Here is a 22,020-nt window from a genome sequence, read left to right on the forward strand (position 1 = left end):
GGTTGAAGTCAGTACCGATGAAGTTCTTCCAGGAGGCCGGGTCGTTGGCCTGCCTCCAGGTGCCCGGCCAGGCCATCAGGACGGTGTTGTGCTTCATGCCTCCAAGGCCGGCTGTCTGGATGAGGTGGGAGAAACCATCGCGCAGGTTGGACGACACCACCACCTGGGAGAAACCTTTGGTACGCTCCGCCGTCATGACAGACTTGATGTTCTGGAGGGAGGGATGGGTCGTGGGGGGGGAAAGAAGAGGATTGATTGATTGATTGATTGATTGAAGAATGTATTAGAAGGTTGCATAGGAAAAAGTACAGTTTCATGACAGTACAAATCACTGGTACAGGGTCAACTAAAAGGAGATCCTAGTAAGCTTCTCGGCTTATTTACACAGGAACCACTTTATGTATCGTCACACGGTGAGACTGCTGTTGTGCTTATACAGAAACAAAACTACAAGAAATAAATTGCTTAAGAGAGTGCAGATATCCTCTTCTTTCCTGATACTTACCAGAATCTGCACCCAGTAAACAAAAATACTTTTTACTCTCCAGACGGTTTTGTACCGACTGGGAAACTTCACCACTTTATGTATCTCATATAACATTGAAAGACAGACGGTATGGAAAATTAAACTAGACCAGGTCACCTGGACGTGCCAGACCCGCAATGAAAACTAGTATGGCACTGAACTAACACATGAACACACAGGATTTTATAGTCTCAGCAACAAAGCGTAGTGAGCTTGTAGATCGGCTGTTTTCACTAGTATGGCACTGAACTAACACATGAACACACAGGATTGTATAGGCTGAGCAGCTGGAAATGTTTGTGAGCTGGGCTGAGGAATTTATAGTGTCAGCAGCTCGTCAGCCAACTCAACTCAGCTGGTCCTGTACAGGTGACGGCACTCAAGGCAATCAGAGGAAAAGAGGACAGGCAAACTGAGGAAAAGAGGGACCGACAGACCGACAGACCGACCGACAAAGCCTGACCCCCTGGGTCTGGCAAAAACTAAACAAAAAGGTTTTGAATATTTCACTGCATGAACGATGCATCTAGATGATATGAAAGTTTACATTTTTGAATTATATTACAGAAGAAAAATTTACTTTGAAACACACTTAGGAAGCAGTGAAAATATATAGGATAGCAAGAAAGCCATTTTACATCCTATGCTATTAACATCCTCAGCCCCTGACATAAAACATTGATTGATTGATTGATTGATTGATTGAATACTTTAACAGCTTGCAAATAACATTCAGCATTCATTAATGTCTAAATACACCAAATACCCTCTAAATAACGATTCATAAAAATACATTTTAGAGATTCACAGTAATGGATTGAAGCAAGGTCTGTAATCCTGAATAGCAGCTGGGTTGTTTATGGGATTGTTTGTGGGATTCACAGTAAATCCACTGAATGAAATTGCTTTTGAGGACAAGGCCAAAATCACAGGCTTAAAGCCCAGCGTTATACTGTATTCTCTGCACCTGCCAGCAGGTGGCAGCACAAGGCTTAGTTTGCACTTTGCAGAGTGTGTGGGTCATGTCCTGATGTGTAGGAAACATATTCAAGAAACATTGTGTAGTATTATGTTCATGTAGGTGCATCATTTAACACTACTTTTAACTTTTTCATTTATTCATTAGGGCACATTATGTTGTATAACAAAATCAAACAGTAGCTTGAATGGATGGCTAGAATAGGACTGGTGACATCAACTTGCAGAATGTCCCGTTTCACAAGTTTTCTGCTGTATAAAAGTCCCTTGAACATAGCTGATTTACAAGCTCAAAATCTATTTTCAAGGGACTTTTTGAATGTTTTGCAATAATAATCAAAATCTACAAAGTAAGTAGTAACTAAAGTTTTCAAATAAATGTAGTAGAGTAAAAATGCAATGTTTAGATCCAAGATGTAGTGGAGTAGAAGTAAAAGCATTGGAAATGGGAAACACTCAAGTACAAATGCCTCAAAATTTCACTGAAGCACAGTACTTAAAGGGATATTCCACTTTCAACAGGGAGGAGTGGTAGGGCCTCTCTCCACATACAAACCCATTGTAACTTCAAACTAGAGGTCTTCGGACCTCCCCGAGATCCGAAATTACCCGCGATCCGACCCGCCCCGAGCCGGGTAACAGGGCCATTTCCGAGCATTTACCGCGGGGCGGGCCGGGGCCGGGGCCGTCTGCCCCGGTTCCCGGGTATCTGATAGTGAAGTCGCCGGTTCCTGTTACCCGAGGCCGAGATTGAATGAAAGAGAACTCAACAACTGCACCAAATAGATAACGCCACACGATGGCACTAAAGATGCAGCATGTAATCTGATGCATTGGTTGTGAGAAGTTTAGACCTCACTCACAGTCACAACAACACTGTATCAGTTGGATTGTTATTATTATCAAAGATTGTTGATATTAACGTAACGTTTTGGTTAATGGTTTACAATGGAGTTGTCATTGCGTGTTGTCATGCTCTGCAGAGCAAAATGGACACTCAAAGCAGAAAGATATAATGAACAACACATGCAACAGAAAACGATGGCATTAGCATTGGCTAGCCAAAGAAGAAGGAATAAAAACATGGATTTATTTGTATTTACAAACTGTCCGCATTGACTTACTGTTCTGGGAAAAGATCATTTTTTGACGAGAGGCACATCGCCTCAGCGCTGATGCAGCTGCAACCATGGCGACGTCGTTAGGTAAGAAAGACGTCTCATACAACTCTTAATATAATAACGTTGGCATTCTTTCATTTCGGGGCCACAGGTTCGGGTCTTGGATCTCTCGTTCTGCTCGGGTATCGGATCTAATTTTTCTAATAACAGGCGGGGCCGTTCGGATCGGATCCATCATGTCTCGGGGCTGCTCGGGTAACGGTTCTCGAATTTGAAATGATAGACGGGCCATATGGGTCCGGGTCCATTTCCCCCGGGTCCTTTTGGGTTCGGGTAGTTCAAATTGGACCCGTGAAGACCTCTACTTCAAACTCCATTTTAACCATGATAGATTCATTAAAAACACCCATTATTTTTTCTGGAGACTCATTTTACCTTCCTAATATGTGAGCAGGCCGTGTTTTTTCGATAAACTTTTTCATTTATTTGTAATAATTATTTGGAAAAATGGAAAAAATGAAATACAAAAAAAAAAATTATTAAAAATAAATGAAAAATGTTATCGATAATGTCGATAAATAATGTGGCCTACGGAACTTCCGTTTCTGTGACGCACGCAGAAGAATTCTGTAAAAAAAATGCCTATCCTTTTTTACAGACGCCCCAGAGCCGGGGGAGGTGTCTACCTTTTTAGGTCTATGCTTGCATGCACACACTGGCCTCTAAGCAGGCCAGTGTGTATTTGTCCAGTGTGTATTGTCCCTGTACGGTACCTGCTCAGCCTTCTTGGCCTCTGCGTCCTTGGTGAGATAAGTTCCTTCCAGGACGTGTCCAACAATGGTCAGGCCTTTCCCCGCCTTCAGCTGAGTGGTAAGGGAGAGCAGGCGAGGGTGTTTCACAACCTGATCCGAGTCTACGTTCAGCAGCACCAACAGCTGAGGCCTGGACACAGGAGGAGAGGAGAGCTTTTTATATTACGCTTCTATCAACATGACGCAGAGAAGGACAACTGGACACTTTTCAGGCCTAGAATTATTGAATGCTTTAACCAGTGAAAAATAGCACATATACAAGCTCACAGCTGCGAGCTTGTAGATCTGCTATTTTTGAAAAAGTCGTGAAAATGTGTGCAAATCTTTGAATATACTGTATGTATTTTCAAAGTGAACGTTTGTAACTCAAATTTTGCTTCTGGGTGGTCCCTGGAACTAAATATTTTGAGATGGGTCCGTGGCCAAATAAATATCATTTTGGGGGTCCTTCACATGAAAAGGTTTGAGAACCACTGACATAGTAGTCTCTCAAGAACAGACTAACTGAGCTCCATTTAAGTGAAAAGGACCTTTTCTTTGACGGTGGCTATAGCCAGATTGCTGACATAGAAACATAGGTTTTAAAAAAATTATTAGAAGGATTCAAAAGACACAAATCGGGTCCAAATTCAAATGTTCACGATTTTTCAAAAATAGCAGATCTACAAGCTTGCAGCGTGGCACTCGGTGCCGCGCTGTGAGCTTGTATAGCTGCTATTTTTCAATAGTTAAAGCATAAAATAATGATACACAATAATGTGTACCCGTTCTAAATGGGTTAATTAAATGATGTGTTAAGGCATTCCCAGAGGGGTGCCCGCTGGCCTACTGGTCCAGGCGCATACCACTTAGGCATTGCCAAATAGGCATGGATGCCTGGCGGCGGCGCCGGTTTGATTCCCATTCCGGACGACCTTTGCCACATGTCACTCCCCATCTCTCACCCCTTTTCCTGTCAGTCTACTGTCCTATCAATAAAGACATAAAAGCCCAAAAACGAATCTTTAAAAAAGACATTCCCAGAACAAGGAGGGTAAGGGGTCATGTGGTTTAAGATCTTTCCCATAAGTGCATACCTCCAGTTCTTGGTGTGTGGTGGCGACTCCTCAAGGCGAATAAGAGCAAAGCGTGCAGCGTTTAGAGACAGACCATTGATCCCGTCTCCCCACTCCTTCTCTGCCCTGAGGACAAAACAACACACAGTTTACAGCAGTGAGCAGTGGTTCCCAAACCTTATGATAAAACAACGCACAATATACTGTACATCAGTGCAGGGTCGCTGGAAGTGGGGTGCTGAGGGAGCTTTTTTTTTTATTTTTTATAAGCCTATATATAGCCTACACACACAGAGCTATATTAAAACAATAATGTATTTGACTTTGGGGAATAAAATATGTTGAAAAAAGGTGTTTGATTATCACATGGTGACCTAATCACATGGTCACCTTGCCACCTCCGGTCAGAAGGAAAGTCAAATTTAAATTTTGTTTTAAAATAAATCCCGCTTTGATGGCACACCAAAGTCTATTTATTTGAGAACTAGAAACTGTCTATAGGCTCATTGTTGCAAACTAACACCGTTGTATATGGGGAATAAAAAAACAGTAGAGTAGTGTAGTGTGTGCGTGAGTGACTGTGTGTGTGCGTGCGTGCTGTGTGTTGCACTGTGTGCTAAAATAACTAGTAACTATACAGCTCCTTGTTACACCGTTGTGCAGGGAAGAAGCACCCAAAACCGTAATAAAAATAACCCAAAACCGGATAAAAAAACGTGAATTTTCGGCGTGCGGCCGCACGCATGAACTCCTCCAGTCTCAGCTCCCCTTGGGATTTGGGAGTTCCAGCGCCCCTGCATCAGTGGTTCCCACACTTTTTAGCTCCAGACATAAATTATTTCTAAAGTTCCAGGTTGTACGCTTCCTCATTTCGGTTGTGCTCACCCTCTGTATTCGATGTACTTGTAGATGCAGCCTGCGATGACCATGGCCACGATGGCATAGTACCACGAGCAGATGAACATGAGAGCAAGACACAAGCTCATTCCCAGGAACGACAGGGCCCTGGAGGAACACACAAACACACACACAAACCTTTATCATCATAACAAAAAAGCTACAGTACAGGTAGTTAAAACAGTTAAAGCCACAGATAATGGAATGTATTGTCGTTTACCATTGTCATTGTGTATCTAATCCCAACAAATACGGTGTGTGTGTGTGTGTGTGTGTGTGTGTGTGTGTGTGTGTGGCATTACAGGTTTGCATGTTTTCTGAATGCCCAAAAGCATGGCATTAGTGTGTGTTTACCGTCTCCGCTTACTATGAAGCGTGATTGATACTTGGCTGCGTGCCAGTGTTGTGCATCGCGGAAATAGCTCATCTGCAATCTCACAACACATAGCGGTGCGGTGCAACGTGAGCTTCCGCATCGTCCCGTTTTCCAATGGCGACATGATACTCAACCCACTATAAATCAGACATCAGCGCTTCAGACAAATCTTGTTAGGTGAGGTCGGACGCGCCATGGCCAGTGGCGTCATTTCAGAAAAAGCTAAGGTATGGCAACATGACTGGTGCGCGCGCGTGCAAGACACCAGTCATGTTGCCATACCTTAGCAACAGGCATGGCGCATTTATTTTAAGTAGTACATTTTATTTTTTCTTTCTTGGGCTGGATATGGCAGCCTGGAAGGGTTGTTCAAGTGCTCTAAACTTGGCATGTTAGTAAACGTGCCACAATTCACCGTTTGTCAGCCTTCTGATTGGTCCCTGAGACTCCCTGACTGGCCAACCAGAAACATACATTCACTTTTTGCAAGCGGGGGTGGAGTTCTGCAGTCGGAGAAAGTGGCAGCCGTCTTTCACCGGCTGTCCGCACTGCGGAGCACGGCCAGGCCGCTCGCGACCATAGCGTTTGCGATCATTGTAATGAATAAGCTTCAACAAACTAGTTCACATGGACCTTATCAATGGTCTAAGAGTCACGATTGGGTACATATATTTTAAATGGGCATAATTACGAAAAGCCAGCCTATTATGTGAGGAGAAACATTATAGTTCTGTCCTCTTCCTACCCAAGATGCAATGCGCTTCTCTTTCTATTTCTATTCTCTTTCTGATCCAGAGGATTAAACTAATTAAAACATTTATTTTCGGGGGAAAACTACTGTTTTGCTATGTAATTACTGTACCTTTTTCTTCCCGTTTTATTAATATCACGTAGATGTGTTTTTTTTGGTACTTTATATAGCTGTAATGAGGCTATGAAGAAGAAAAAAAATCCCATCCACTACCACTATAAAATAATCTGCAAAGAGGATTCTGTCCCACTGGGATTAAACAAATTAAAACATATATTTTCGGGTAAACCCCCTGTTTTGCAATGTAACTACTGTACCTTTGTCTTCCCTTTTTATTAATATCACCTAGATGTTTTTCCTTTGGTACTTTATATAGCTGTAATGAGGCTATGAAAAAATAAAAAAATCCCATTCACTGCCACTATAAAAACAATCTGCCCAGGGTCAAATGTCCCATCATAGTAACAGGGCAGAATGGGGCGGGATTTGCAAAAGGGAGAATTAACAATAATGCATTGCACCTGTGCAGCTGACCTGCGGAACCTGGAAATATACCATTTTGTCAAGTGACCATTTTGTTAAATGTTGCATTTGTAGTTATTTTACTGTAATTTAACAACACAATAACCAGAACAGACAGACAAACAGACATTCATGGATTTATATTTAAACGTAACTTTTATTCTCCCCCCTGGACCCAGGGTATGGCAGCTGCGCATACCCCTGCCATACCCAATTGACGCCCCTGGCCATGGCCCCGGGCTGCCGGCAGCTTGACTCACATTGCAGGCCCATGTGTGCCAAGCTATTGTCTGACATGTAATGCAACACATGCCATAGAAAGCTAGAAACACATGCCATGGAGCGTGCCCAGTCTGCCCACTGACCCACTCTGGCGCCCTATCTATCAGTGCCACAACCCTGCACCGTGCCTCTGTGTCAGGTAATGCTCAGAATGGGCATTGTTGCGTGTTAACAGCAAACACCTTGTGTAATCCTTGTGCAGGGACAGCAATAGGACACCAACTGTATCCGTCGATTTGCTTTTGTCCAGTGTCCAAGTTATTTATAGCAGCGAGCAAAGGGTAGTTTGTTCCAAGTTATTTGTCTACGTGCACAAGTCTACACAGTATGTACTGTACAAGTACAGCAAATTATTTTATGACTGTATAATGTGATATTGCACGTCTTAAGGCTAATATGCTATTATTGCTTTACAATTCTCTTTGGACACTTTGTACTGTGATTTGCGTAACAACTCCTTTGAAGTGTTCCACTGCATTTTTTATTACGTTTATTACCCAATTCTAATAGTAATATTATTGTCACTGTCGGGCAGAAATCTTGTATCTCCAAGTTTCAAATTTGTATGTTTTTTTCTTAAAGTAAGGCCCTGCTTCATCATCGCACAAAACTAGTGAAAATAGCAGATCTACAGTACAGGCACACAACGCCTAAAAAGCTCTTCGCCACAGTACCAAAACTCCTGCAGTAAGCTAGAGTTGCCAGGATTGTTGCTACAAGCTCATTCTGAGACATTTGTCATATTGTATGTATGCGTGCTTCCGGACAAAAAACATGAGAGCATATTTGTCCTATAATCCTACAATAAGAAACGATATTGCTATGCCTTATGGTTGATACAAAATAAATTGCTATAAAAAACAAAACAAATTAATAAGCCATGCCATTCATACATATTTCAGTCTCACATTTAAAGGATAACCCCTGGAGTTGTCCATATTTAGTTCAGTTCCATACTGTCCAGATTGCAACCCTTGTAACTTCATGCTATGGTTTCACAATAGCAAATACACTGAATGACCCTAGTATGACCTAAATGGAAGTACGTGTACTTTAAAGCACAGCAGTATTTGTCTTTGTAGCCATTATGAAATATTGTTTTTTTTTAATGTTTTTCACTTATCCGCTTTTTAACAATGGATTTATGTCAAACAGTGGCATCACTTTAAACCACTTAAGCCCCATTTTATACTTCATCGCATGACTGTGTCTCACACAAACAGTCGATCTACAACAGTCATTACATCGCAATGAAGTTGTGAGCTTGTACAGCAGACATCTTTTGTATTCAGAAATGTTTGCATGTAATTCAAAGGGACAGGTTGACCGTGGTTACATTTATTTTATACATTTTCAAAAATAGCAGAGTTCCGCGCTACAAGCTTGTAGATATATATATATATATATATTTTTTTTTTTTAAAGCGTGAGAATGTGTGCAAATCTTTGAATATATACATTTTTAATGTGAACATTTGTAACTCAAATCTTTCTTTCTCTGGGTCCCTGGAGCACCACTGATATAGAAACATACGTTTTTCAGAAAACGGTTAGGATTTAGAAGACATTTTTAGAATGGGCCTGAGGTGGGGTAATGGGTTAAAGAGTTGTGTATGCGTGCAACCCACCAGTGGTAGTACTTGAAGCGGGGTCTCCAGTTGGGCGTGCGGAGCAGGGTCTGGACAGCACAGGCCAGGTTGACAAACAGGTAACACATCAGGAAGAACCTGCACACAAGAAACAACAACTAGCCAATGAGAGGAAGAACCTGGGACAACAACACAACAAATAGCCAATGAGAGGAAGAACCTGGACACAACACAACAACAAATAGCCAATGAGAGCGCTCATTATGCAAACCACAGATATAAAAAGCTAGATACCTCGTCCACCCGCTGCAGTTGATTGGAGCGACCCGTCCAACTTGGTGGGCACAAAAGAGGAAGTGTCGAGGGCAGGCTGCCACTCAAAAACACTACTGGCCAATCACAACGCGTCTTTTCCATTCAAACCTGCCTCTGATTTGCCTACCGACCTTGTTGTCTGTTACGCACACAGAAGAATTCCAAGCCTGTCAATCAAAAATGCCCACCAAGGCGAGACGGGTACCAGAGAGCCGGAAGAGGCGTCTACCTTTTTATGTCTGTGATGCAAACCAATCAGGGGTTATCGCCATGTTGTCAAACTTAAAAAAGGTAGGATAAGTGATTTCATTTAATTCAAATAATAACACAATGGGTCTATGTTCTGATAGTACTAGTTACTATAGAGTGTTTGGTTCATATTTGGACATATTTTATCCCCCGTGAGGAGAAAAAAAACGCAGTTTAAAAAACTGTTGGGTGACAAGTTTTCCTCCAATCAGGATAGAGTGGGGCCTTCCTACAATCATGGTGGAGTGGGGGCGGGCCTTACGTGCACCAAGGCCTGCCCCCACTTGATCATGAGTCACCTAAATGAAAACTGAAACTTAAGTGAAATCACTTACCCTACGTACACAAATGAGAAACACAAAAATAACGACTATAACAACGGTTTGGTAACTCTGAGAGTGTACAAATGGAACCAAATGGGCCCGTAACTCTCAGATTTAAGAGTGTCCTTGCAAATAAACCATTTAAGAACCACTAGTACTAGTGGACTCATAATGTGCCATAGTCTCGTAGTAACTAAGTGTCATTATCCTGAAGAAAACCTGGAAACCTGACGTGCAGTAATTGGGTCTTTATGATCTAAATAAGATTAAATGTGTGTAAAAAATAAAAAATCTAAAATATGCCACAGACAAAGTCTTTGTCACGGACACATTTGTTAACGTACAGACATATTGATGACCCCTGAAGCTGCTCATATCAAAGATATTAATATTAGCACCGCAGTGAGATCACATATACAGTTACTGTATATAATATAAGAGGCTAAAATAAGACTACCCACCTGAGATCATTTCCCCAAACTTAAACCCCATATCAAGAGGCACAAGTAACTAAACCCAAGCGAGGAAAGAAACATTGTTTGAAGTTTGACTTCTTTAACCCATTTAGGCCTAGAATTATTGACTGCTTTAACCAGTGAAAAATAGCAGATATACAAGCTCACAGCGCACGCTGCGAGCTTGTAGATCTGCTATTTTTGAAAAAGTCGTGAAAATGTGTGCAAATCTTTGAATATATGTATTTTCAAAGCGAACGTTTGTAACTCAGATTTTGCTTCTGGGTGGTCCCTGGAACTAGATATTTTGAGATGGGGGTCCGTGGCCAAATAAATATCATTTTGGGGGTTCTTCACATGAAAAGGTTTGAGCACCACTGACATAGTAGTCTCGAGAACAGACTAACTGAGCTCCAGTCAAGTGAAAAGGACCTTTTCTTTGACGATGTCTGGCCAGATTGCTGACATAGAAACATAGGTTTTCTCCAAAAATCTTAGAAGGATTCAAAAGACACTTATAGAATCGGGTCAAAATTCTAATTTTCACGATTTTTCAAAAATAGCAGATCTACAAGCTCGCAGCGCGGCACTCGGTGCCGCGCTGTGAGCTTGTATATCTGCTATTTTTTTATATTTAAAGCATAAAATATTGCATCATAATGTGTTCAGGCCTAAATGGGTTAATAAAGGGGAAACAGTATAAACCTTTATACTATAACGGTTCATGTGTATTAATCTGATTATCAAAATCAATATTGTAAAGTTTAAAAAAAAAAGTTGTGTTCGCTAGACTATTGGCCAGAACTTGAACACGCAATGCTCTGAATCAGTGGTGAAAATGTGGAGACCATCTATAAACCCAAGTTGTTATATGAGAATACTAGTTAAAACGTAACAATAGTGTCACGCAACGGGCCAGGGTGTGAGAGTACAGAGAGAGCCCAAAACAGATGGAATGTCAGGCAAGAGTGAATAGACTTCCGTTGTTTGTAGTTTGTACTTTCCAAGGAACCCTTGGGCAATATTCCCAAAACTGCTCCCATGGCCGTCAAATAACAATGAGAATATAATGTGATGATTGGGTTTCTTCCATGGATGGAATCTCTCTTTGTACCAGTGTACAGACACAATGCAGACTTTAACATACAACATTAACCCCCTTGAACAGTTGAACTAAATATTTACAACTTCTTAACAGGAAATGTCTTTAGTCAATCTGGACAGTAATGTGTACTGGGGGCTTTGATCTGTTCTCCTCCAGAGACTTGTGTTATCTGTGTCTGTTGTATCTCGTCTGTCACTGTGCAATCTGGACACGGATATGTATTTGGGGGCTTTGTTGTGGTGTCCATGTCTTCTGTTTTATGTGTCTATTATATCTTGTCTGCTAAGGCAAACTATTAAAAAGATACATTTCCTGCACAGATGAGACAACAATAAGGTTTATGCTAAGGTTCATTTTAACTCATACTCTGCGATCCCCGTCGAAACCGTAGATTTCCCGCTGTACCGCGGTGCCATGCCCGTAGATCCCGGAAGTTTAATTAGCTTTAATCATTATGAAAGGATTAAAAGTATTATCGATGATTTTCGCTGATTCTGGCTCTTTAGGCCCGCCCCTTAACTGTATCCTGCCGTATTTCCGTTCTGGACCGGATCTAGCTTTCCGTATCCTGTCTGAGCCTGGGCCATAGTCCCGCCTCCATTGGTTTACATTTTAACAGAAGAGAAAGCTACTCGGCGATGGAATGCTCGTTTTTCAATCCAATTTTTGCGTTTGGAAACTTTGATCCAGTCTCTACACGCCTGGATTATGATCCCCGCACATATCGTGCGTTTTGTGCGTGAACGTGTCCACGTGTTACCATAGCGCAGAGTTGGCTTTTTTCAATGTTTTTTCATGTAAACACTGGTGGATAAGCAGGAATACAGCGTGGCAACGGATATGTCTATTTCAATGGGGTTTTTTTTATTCGAAAGCTTGTCATCGAGTCTACACGTCTACTAGATGAGTCGCACAGATTGTGCACGATGCGTGCGCATGCCCACGTTAAAAGGTAAGGACAATTTGGCAGCTCTACAGCTATGTTTAAAATGGCAGCAAAATTGTTAAGATGCAATCCTTGTGTGAATAAAATGTTATTCTAACGCAACTGCAGTGTTGGAGGTCAACTCCCTGCTCTTCTATTGCAGTGGTTCTCAACCTGTGGGTCAGGACCCCCAGGGGGGTCACAAAACTATTTTGGGGGGTCCCCAGATGATTAACTTAATTTTCAACATTGTTTTCCTCACTCAACAGTAAACAAACCAACATAAAGTTTAAGTGTATACAGGGACTTTTTAATACCTCTAAAATGACAAATTAAACATTGGCCAAAATGTCAAATATTAGAGGCAAAAATTGTGAAAATAGCCGATCTACATGCTCACAAGGCCTCGTTGCGAGGCGTTGTGAGCATGTAGATCTGCCATTTTCACAATAGAACCAACCGTGTTATACAAAATGTAATGTCTCAACTCTTGCTTGTCAGGGTGGAGGGGTCCCCAATTAAAATTTGATTATTTTGGGGGTCGTGGCCTGAAAAGGTTGAGAACCACTGTTCTATTGAGACATTTGGATCCTGTGTTCAGGTGCAGGACACCTACTGGTTGACAAGCGGTACTGCCTGTAATTCAAAGTACAATATCTCCCCTGGTCAAGCGGGCCTTCTGTCTTATCTCAGAAGTAAGCACTCGTGTGTGAGACACACATCTTATGGCTTACAGCTTTTAAAGGAGTAGTTCACTCCCAAAATGACTTTTTTTTTCTATTGATTACTCACACCATTGAGACTTCAATTCAATATTGCTTTTTAGTATTTGTCGCATTCCTAAGAGAACAATTTGATTATAGTAAATTTACCCCCATTGATTCCGGATGGGGACCCAAATGCATTCGGGTCCCCATCTGGAATCAATGGAGGTACATTTATTGCAATCAAATTATTGTCTTAGGAATACAATAAAAACAAAATAATATCCATGAATTCAAGTCTCCATGGTGTGAGTAATCAATAAAGAAAAAGTCATTTTGGGGTGAACTACTCCTTTAAGTTCCAGACACTTGCTAAAGATGTGGTAACGTTTAGGTTGATCCGTTTCTTATGAAGCTCAAGAGCCGCGTCTCAAGTCCTTAAATTATTCCTATTTCCTTCACTTGTTTCCTACTTCCTTGTATGTTAGTCCCGCCCACTGGGAGTTGGCCAATCACCTGTGATGTTGTCATCAGAAATGGCCAATGGGACGTCTCCTCTTCTCTATTTCCTCAATGGGAGGGACTAACATACAAGCAAGGAAATAGGAAATAGGATTGATTTAAGGACTTGAGACGCAGCTAAGGAAAGAGCGGATGTCATTATAGTGAGACACTGACATGGAGAGGATGGGAGCCACGGCGTCCAGGGAGGCGATGAGGATGCCAATCTCACAGATTCCTCCCGTCAACAGCAACGCCCAGGTTGGCTCCCCATTGGCTTTACCATGGCCGAACACCTAGAACACACACACACACACACAGACACAGACGCAGACACACACACACACACACACACACACACACACACACACACACATTTAATCAACACATTTTTATAAAGAATTATCAATATATATATATATATCGTCGTTGTCGGGTGGAAACCTTGTATGTCCAAAACCATTCGTTTTTATCATTTAAAAAAATGAACTAAACTAGTGAAAATAGCCGATCTACAAGCACACAACGCCTCGCGGGTGCGAGGCGTTGTGTGCTTGTAGATCTGCTGTTTTCACTACTTTTGTGCAACAGCCTTGTCTGATGAAGCAGGGCTTCACTTCGCGAAAAAAAAAAACATACAAATTTGAAACTTGGAGATACGAGGTTTCCACTCGACAACGACGATATACATCTTTTCTTTTAAATACTGTAAAAAGGGCAAACAGTAGGAACATCTAGTTGTAGGCCTAGTTATCTAAGGTGAATGAATACACAGTATGTGAACAATTGCAGTAAACCGTGTATCAGTGAAAATGTTTACGTGTTATGTTTTATTCATTTCATGTGAGAGTAGATGAACGGCAATCATTTGCTTAGACTAGAGGTTCCCAACAGTTTTGGAAATAGAGCTTATTGAAATGTTTTCCAGTAAACAATGACACATTTTGTCACTAGTCTTATGATAGTGTGTGTGCGTGTGTGTGTGGGTGTGTGTGTGTGTGTGTGTGTGTGTGTGTGTGTGTGTGTGTGTGTGTGTGTGCTTGTGCGGGTGTGTGTGTGTGTGTCTGACCTGTAGGAATGGCACTATGCCATCTCGTGCGATGGCCTGCAGCAGACGCGGGGCTCCGGTCAGACTCTGAAGCCCCGCCCCGCAGCAGGAGAAAAAGGAGCCAATCACGATCACCCACGGCGAGGGCCACGACAGCGTGCCAATCACAAGGTTCCCATTCACAGAGTCACCAAACCTGGAACAGGGAACACACAAAGTGTATTATGCCCAAATGCATTAACCCCATTTAGAACGGGTACACACCAGTAAGACTCCCTAATTGGGAGATAAGCGACCGTGATTTTAGGTCCAAAAATGTGTTTAAAAAAAATCGGGCCTGATGGTGGCGCTATATGGGACAGATCCATGTTGATGAGATGAGTGTAGACATACTCTGTAGTGATTTGTGTGATTTTAGGGCAAAAACTGTAGGAGCAGTGTTCAAAAATGTGTTTTAAAAAATCGGCCTGAAGGTGGCGCTATATTGGACAGAACCATGTTGAAGACATGAGTGTAGACATACCGTGTACCAATTTGCGTGATTTTAGGGCATAAATTGTAAATTGTGTCCGTAAATGTGTTTTGCAAGAACCGGCCTCATGGTGGCGCTAGAAGAGCGGCATGTGAGAAAAGAGGAGATCCATGTTGATGAGATGTGTGTAGACATCTCTTTGTCTTAGGCAGAGCAACGCAGTGAGCAGGCGATTTGGGGGCGTCATTTGGTTGTTTTTTAGCTTTTTGGCAGGGGTCCCTGGGGGTCCCTGGAGCTGCGGGGGTCCCTGGAAGGGTGGAGGTTGTGGATTGGCAGACAATGATTGTGTGTGGAAAATTTCACATGGATAGGGGCAACGATGTCATTTCGTAGTTTTTTAAGCTTTTTGGCGGGGGTCCCTGGGGGTCCCTGGAGCTGCGGGGGTCCCTGGAAGGGTGGAGGTTGTGGATTGGCAGACAAGGAGTGTGTGTGTGGAAAATTTCACATGGATAGGGGCAACGATGGCAGAGATATGAGTAGGGCAAAAGTGTGACGTGACGTGACAGACAGACAGACAGACTGACGGACAGACAGGCGGTGGAGGTTTTGATAGTAACTGCGCGGTCGCAATTATTGTGTACCAGTAAGACTCCCTAATCGGGAGATAAGCGACCGTCAGGTCGCAGCGTGATTTTAGGCCAAAACGTGTAGGAGTAGTGTCCAAAAAAGGACCGGGATCGGGGGCAACGGTTGCGGAGATATGAGCAGGGCAAAAGTGTGACGCGTGACGTGTGACAGACGGACTGACGGACGGACAGCTGGTCGAGGTTATATTTTATGCGCGCCGAGTGCCGCGCTGCAAGCTTGTAGATCTGCTATTTTTGAAAAATCATGAAAATTAGAATTTTGACCCGATTCTATAAGTGTCTTTTGAATCCTTCTAAGATTTTTTGAAAAACCCTATGTTATGTCAGCAATCTGGCCAGCCATCGTCAAAGAAAAGGTCCTTTTCAGGTTCAGGTTCAGGTTCGGTTTATTAGTCAAATGCGTATCCATACAAGTACAGACAAACAATGAAATGCTTGTGCCAAGAGCACTCTCAGCCTTATTGCACACAAAACAATACGACAACAACAGGTCACCCAGGACAACCCAAAAAACAACAAAACAACCATACAGTGAGACAGTGTACAGTTTAAAAACTGCGTATATTGCACATGACTACCTACGTCTCGCTTCCATCTCTTCGTTAAGCAACCTGATTGCTTGAGCATAAAAACTATTACTGAAACGGGTGGTGTGAGATTTGATGCTCTGGTAACGTTTTTTTGATGGGAGGAGATAGAACAGGGAATGGGCGGGATGACAGCTGTCCTTTAAGATGTTCTCTGTCTTTTTCTTACAGCGTGTGTTATAGATTGTGTGTAGCTGTGGTAATTCTGTGCCAATGATTTTGGCAGCTCTCTTCACAATTCTCTGTAACTGTTTACTGTCTTGAGCAGTCACGTTACCAAACCACACTGTTATGCATCCTGTCAATACACTTTCTATGGTACAGCGATAGAAATTAACAAGAGCCTTGGTGCTTAGGCCAAATCTCCTGAGGCGCCGCAGAAAGTACAATCGCTGCTGCGCTTTCTTAAGGATACCTTCGCTGTTTTGAGACCATGTGAGTGAGTTTGTTATGTGAACACCCACATGGTGGGGTCACCACACTTAACTGGAGCTCAGTTAGTCTGTTCTTGAGACACTACTATGTCAGTGGTTCTCAAACCTTTTTATGTGAAGGACCACCAAAATGATATTTATTTGTCCACGGACCCCCATCTCAAAATATTTAGTTCCAGGGACCCCCAGAAGCAAAATTTGAGTTAAAACGATCGCTTTGAAAATACATTATATTCAAAGATTTGCACACATTTTCACGACTTTTTCAAAAATAGCAGATCTACAAGCTCACAGCGCGGCACTCGGTGCCACGCTGTGAGCTTGTATATCTGCTATTTTTCAATAGTTAAAGCGTTAAATAATCCTAGGCCTAAATGGGTTAATACATGAAAGCACAAATAGTTACTGTATTTCTACATTTTTCTACCTCGCGCTGCGAGGCTGCGTGAGCTTGTAGATCTGCTATTCTTGGCTACAGTTCTCAGAATATGGACACTAGGGTTCAAGTTGTTAATATTAAAAGGATTGGAAGATTTGGAGGACCCCCTGTTGAAGAATTCTGAACTAGAAGCTTAGATACAGTAAAGCTTAGATCAGGGGTTTTCAAAGTGGGTGACGGGGCGCCCTGGGGTGACGCGACGGCAGTCCAGGGGTGCCGCGAGATCATTTTGATAATATTTTAAATTTATTTGGACATTTAAAAATATATTTAGTATCATTTTAAACTTGAAGTACAAAGTTATTTTCAGTCAGTACTGTGGAGAGAGAGATACTGGAGCAGCTCAGACGGTTCTAGCCTTTTTATTCAGGTGCCAGTACCAGTAAGACTCCCTAATCGGGAGATAAGCGAACGTAGGTCACTTATCTCCACAAATAGAGCAAAAATTTGTTTTTCCAAAATCTTCCTGAGCATGTTGATGACATGAGTGTAGACATACTGTGTAGTGATTTTCGTGATTTTAGGGCAAAATCTGAATCGGCCTCATGGTGGCGCTAGAGGGCCATGTGAGAAATGAGGGGTGGGGTCTCCGCGCCGCCAAGGCGGACGAATAGGTACCGGCCCCGGCTCTCCCGGTCGCTCCTAGCCCGAGTTACGGCATTTTATGTGAGCTGCAGTGGCAGGGGGTCCTCCACTGGGGGCGCCACCACTTTTGCATCCGTTCTGGAGCACCAGGAGTGGGTGGTCCCCGGGAATGCCCCGTGAGCAGCCCCGTTGGGGTGGTCATTTGGTAATTTTTGCACATGTGCTAATTTTTTACACTTGGGGGTCCCCGAGGGAGCTGGGGGTCCCTGGAGCTCGGGGGGTCCTTGGAGGTTGTAGTTTGGCAGGTAAGGAGTGTGTGTGCAAAATCTGGCATGGATCGGGGCAACGGTTGCGGAGATATGAGCAGGGCAAAAGTGTGACGTGTGACGTGTGTGACGGACGGACGGACGGACACCTCGAGCAGCTTTCTGTAGTAAGTGCGACCTACGGTCGCAATAACAGGATTGACTAACGTTTCGATGCTAGTGCATCTTCGTCAGAGTCATATTTTCAGTCAGTTCTAACCAAAATGGCTATGATCTTGCTTTCCTCTCAACATAATCGCTAAAGTATGCTATAAATATAAGGTGCTGGGAGTGAAAATTATAATAATCTAGGGGTGCCTCGGATTAAAAAAATATTCATAGGGGTGCCCCGAGCCCAAACAATGTGGGAACCCCTGGCTTAGATAACATTCTCCATTGAATCCAAGTCAATTCAGTCATTGCCGAGAGGTATTCTTCTTATCAGTAGTTATTTGTAAGCTAGTATTGGTTTGTATCATTGGTTATGTCTAGGGCTGTCACGATATGACATTTTACATGACTATTAATTGTCACTCAAATAATTGCTGATTAACGATTTAATCGTGTATTTGTCGTTGATAATTAGATTTCTGTTTGGCTTTTAGGCTTTGAAGTTGCATATGGTAGATATGACACATAACCTAAATATACAAATAAATTACTGACATATTTGACAACTTTATACTTAAAAAAGAACATTGATAGTGGAAATAGACGATCTACAAGCTCACAACGTGTCGCGATGCGACTCGTTGTGAGCTTGTAGATCTGCTATTTCCAGTATTTTTGACATGGAAACGATTATGACGATTATGAAAAATAATCACGATTATGTCAAATAATCACGATTAGACGATTATGTAATAATTGTGACAGCCCTAGTTATGTCATGGCCAACAGCTCTTACTTGTCTCGGAGCACGACGCCCTCGATGCAGGCACCGAACAGCACCACAGAGGTGATATCTGTGAAAGCACAGCTCAGGAAAACAACCTTGAGAGAGCAGTGAGTTAAGATAGATAGATAGATAGATAGATAGATACCTTTATTATCCCAAGGGGGAAATTCAGTTGTCCAGTTGTAGCATAGCAGTATACAGTATTTACAAAGTTACAGAGAAGTAAGACAAAAGATAGATAAGAGTAAAATAAAATAAAATAAAAAGAGCAGTACAGTACCAACTAGAAGCAGTGCTCTTCCGAGCACAGGTCTCCACCAGGCTGTGCATCCTGGTGGTGCTACTGTATAATAGGCCAATGTAAAAAGGGTGGCATATGTTCTTCACCTTAGATCTTTCATAGCAATCGGACGCTGCATGCATGATTTGAAGCATTGTGTTCCAAAAATGTGTTTTGCTAAAGTCTACCTGCTGGTGGCGCTATAACAGGCCAATGTGAAAAAGGTAGCATTTGTTCCTTGACCTAGTGGGAATATGTGTGGCAAATTTCACGGTAATCGCAAGCTGCGTTGATGATTTGAGGCATTTTGTTCAAAAACGGAGCAATCCTGCAAACTTTGGAAGCCAATATTAGCCAATCAGGATGGAATATGAAATAGCAGACGGATCGACTTGATCACATGACTATAGAGATACTGTGTACCGATTTGCGTGATTTTTGGATAAAATCTCAAGGAATAGGAAAAATTGTGTTTTACATAAGTCGGCCTCCTGGTGGCGCTATAAAAGGCTGATGTGAAAAATGCAGGGAAAGAGTTTTTCCTTGGCCTCTAGGGAATGCGCTTACAAAGTTTGAAACTGATCGATGGAGTTATAGGTAAAACCACAAATCGGCCTGTTATAGCGCCACCATGAGGCTGCTTTCAAAGATTTTAAGTGGCATTTCTTCTTCGACCTAGTGGGAACGTGTGTGCGCGATTTCATGATAATTGCACTTTGCGTTTGGGATTTGAGGCATTTTGTTCCAAACGGCTCAATCCTACAAACTTTGGAAGCCAATCTTAGCCAATCAGGATGGAATATGAAAAATCGGACAGATCCGTGTCGATCACATGACTGTCGAGATACTGCCTACCGATTTGTAGGATTTTTGGAACAAATCTGTAAGAGTAGTGCACAGAAATGTGTCTTGCGAACATCGGCCACTAGGTGGCGCTAGAAAAAGCCCATTTGAAAAGTTTAGGGCAGAGGTTCTAGATTGGCATCCAGGGAATGTGTGTGCTCACTTTGGCAGCGACCGGGCCAACGGCGACTGAGATTAGCTGCACACAAACTGCGAGGACACACGGACGGACACACGGACGGACGGACGGACGCACGCACGGACGGACGGACGCACGGACGGACGGACGGACGGAGGGGAAAACATACTCTCCCCTCAGCCTTCGGCTGGTGGAGACAATAAAGAAAAGGTGCATCAATAGAGGGGGCGAATAATATATAAGTATATATACATAAAGCGACTTACAAAAAGAGACCGTAACAGTCAATGCTAGTTAGTGCAACAAGTATCTCACTGACATTGTTAAACAAAGCAGAATACTCAGAAACTACCAACACAACCTAATAGTGCAAAGTCAAAAATCAGTGCTAAAAAACTAACAAAAAAAGCAGCTCAGAGAAGAAGAAAAAACTAGGGAGCGTGTCACCGCAAGACGCACATGAGCACTCTCCCTGGAAGGTCCTTAGGGGTCAAAGTCAATACAGCAATAGTTCCGTCAGTCTAGGTTAGGAAGGAAGTCCTTTTCACTCGTCCGTTATGTGTCTCGTTGTACAGCTTAAGGGCGGCCGGTACAAAAGATTTTCCTAGTCTCTCACATCTCCGTCCTGGGTAGGCAAAGCGGTCGTTTCCTCTCTTACTCCAGTAACTGGTGATCTCTAGATGGAGGGGATGGGAGGAGTTCTCCAAAATGGAATCTAGCTTCCTCGCTGTACGCACTCTGGTTACTTCCTCCACCCCCTGCAGAGAGGACCCAACAACAGAGCCTGCTTTCCTCACCAGTCTGTTCAGGTTAAACGTGTCACCTGCTCTGTTGTTGCCTCCCCAGCATGTTATACCAAAAAAGAGGACACTTGCCATGACAGACTGGTAAAACATCTGTAACTAACATCCTCTTGCACACACCAAACGATCTCAGTCTTCTCAGGAGGAACAGCCTGCTTTTTCCCTTGCTGTGAATCGCCTGCGCATTTTTCCTGTTCCCAGTTGGCATGCTGATTTACAATCATTTATAACCACTTTGTTGACTGGGGCGCCCCTTGCCCAGGCAGCAGGGGGCCTATCCTTGGTCTCAAGTCTACATACTAATGTCTTCGCTGAATGTTTCGCATATTATGACATGGCCAGAACAGGGATATTAGGGTGGTAAATACAATGGAAATGAGCACATTCCTGCTTAAAAGTCGATCTAGCCACTGTAACCCACAGTGTTTGAAACGCATGTGTTAGCACTGGGACAATCTGGGAACCCATCGTCAAAGAAGAAAGGGCGACACCTATCGGTCTGTCTAGCGACTCTGAGGCTGTCTCGAGAGATTAGCACTGGGATGACAGGCCTTTTTTAAGCTTCAGTGAATACATTTGGTTGCTAAAATATTGCACAGTGATTTATTTAGCGGTGCTAACCACTACTACATCTTGCTTTGTCTGTTTGTATGTATGTACGTATGTATGTACTGTATGTATGTATGTACAGTATGTCCCATACTTGGCTTCGCAGGACACTTAACACTGGGTGTTATTCTTAGTACCATTGCATCGTTAACAGTTAATAAGGATACAGATGAAGGAGGTGGTGGCGATAGCCAGGATGGTTCCGACGGGGATGGACTTCTGGGCGTCTCGCAGGTCCCCTGACCGGTTGGAACCAGCCATGATACCTAGAGAGGGAAACAGAACAGGGCGGCGGTGTATAGCGCATCGCAGTCGCGTGGTTTACTGGTCCCAATAAGTGAATCATGACCAGGTCATGATTAGGGTTGGGTACCGAAGTCGGTACTTTTATTGGTATCGAATGCATGACGTCGGTACTATCGAGTATCGGTTCACGTAAAAACAAA

The 22,020-nt window shown here is 42.9% G+C and overlaps 1 protein-coding gene across 3 annotated transcripts in view; it reads right to left on the reverse strand.

The window, feature by feature from the left end:
* Window positions 1-22,020, reverse strand: part of LOC308307002 (solute carrier family 12 member 7-like) — a 113,488-nt gene that overhangs the window by 15,950 nt on the left and 75,518 nt on the right. For all 3 annotated transcript variants that reach the window (XM_080752072.1, XM_080752071.1, XM_080752070.1), the window contains exons 10-18: window positions 21,742-21,840; window positions 18,910-18,967; window positions 14,555-14,729; window positions 13,663-13,781; window positions 8,948-9,046; window positions 5,378-5,497; window positions 4,514-4,618; window positions 3,399-3,567; window positions 16-211 (exon numbers count right to left, since the gene is read on the reverse strand). In XM_080752072.1, coding sequence (XP_080608198.1) covers window positions 16-211; window positions 3,399-3,567; window positions 4,514-4,618; window positions 5,378-5,497; window positions 8,948-9,046; window positions 13,663-13,781; window positions 14,555-14,729; window positions 18,910-18,967; window positions 21,742-21,840 — 1,140 coding nt within the window. The remainder of the gene's footprint in view (window positions 1-15; window positions 212-3,398; window positions 3,568-4,513; window positions 4,619-5,377; window positions 5,498-8,947; window positions 9,047-13,662; window positions 13,782-14,554; window positions 14,730-18,909; window positions 18,968-21,741; window positions 21,841-22,020) is intronic.

The sequence above is a fragment of the Nannobrachium achirus genome (assembly GCF_963921795.1).
Source record: "Nannobrachium achirus genome assembly, chromosome: 21".
Classification (NCBI taxonomy): Eukaryota; Metazoa; Chordata; class Actinopteri; order Myctophiformes; family Myctophidae; genus Nannobrachium; species Nannobrachium achirus.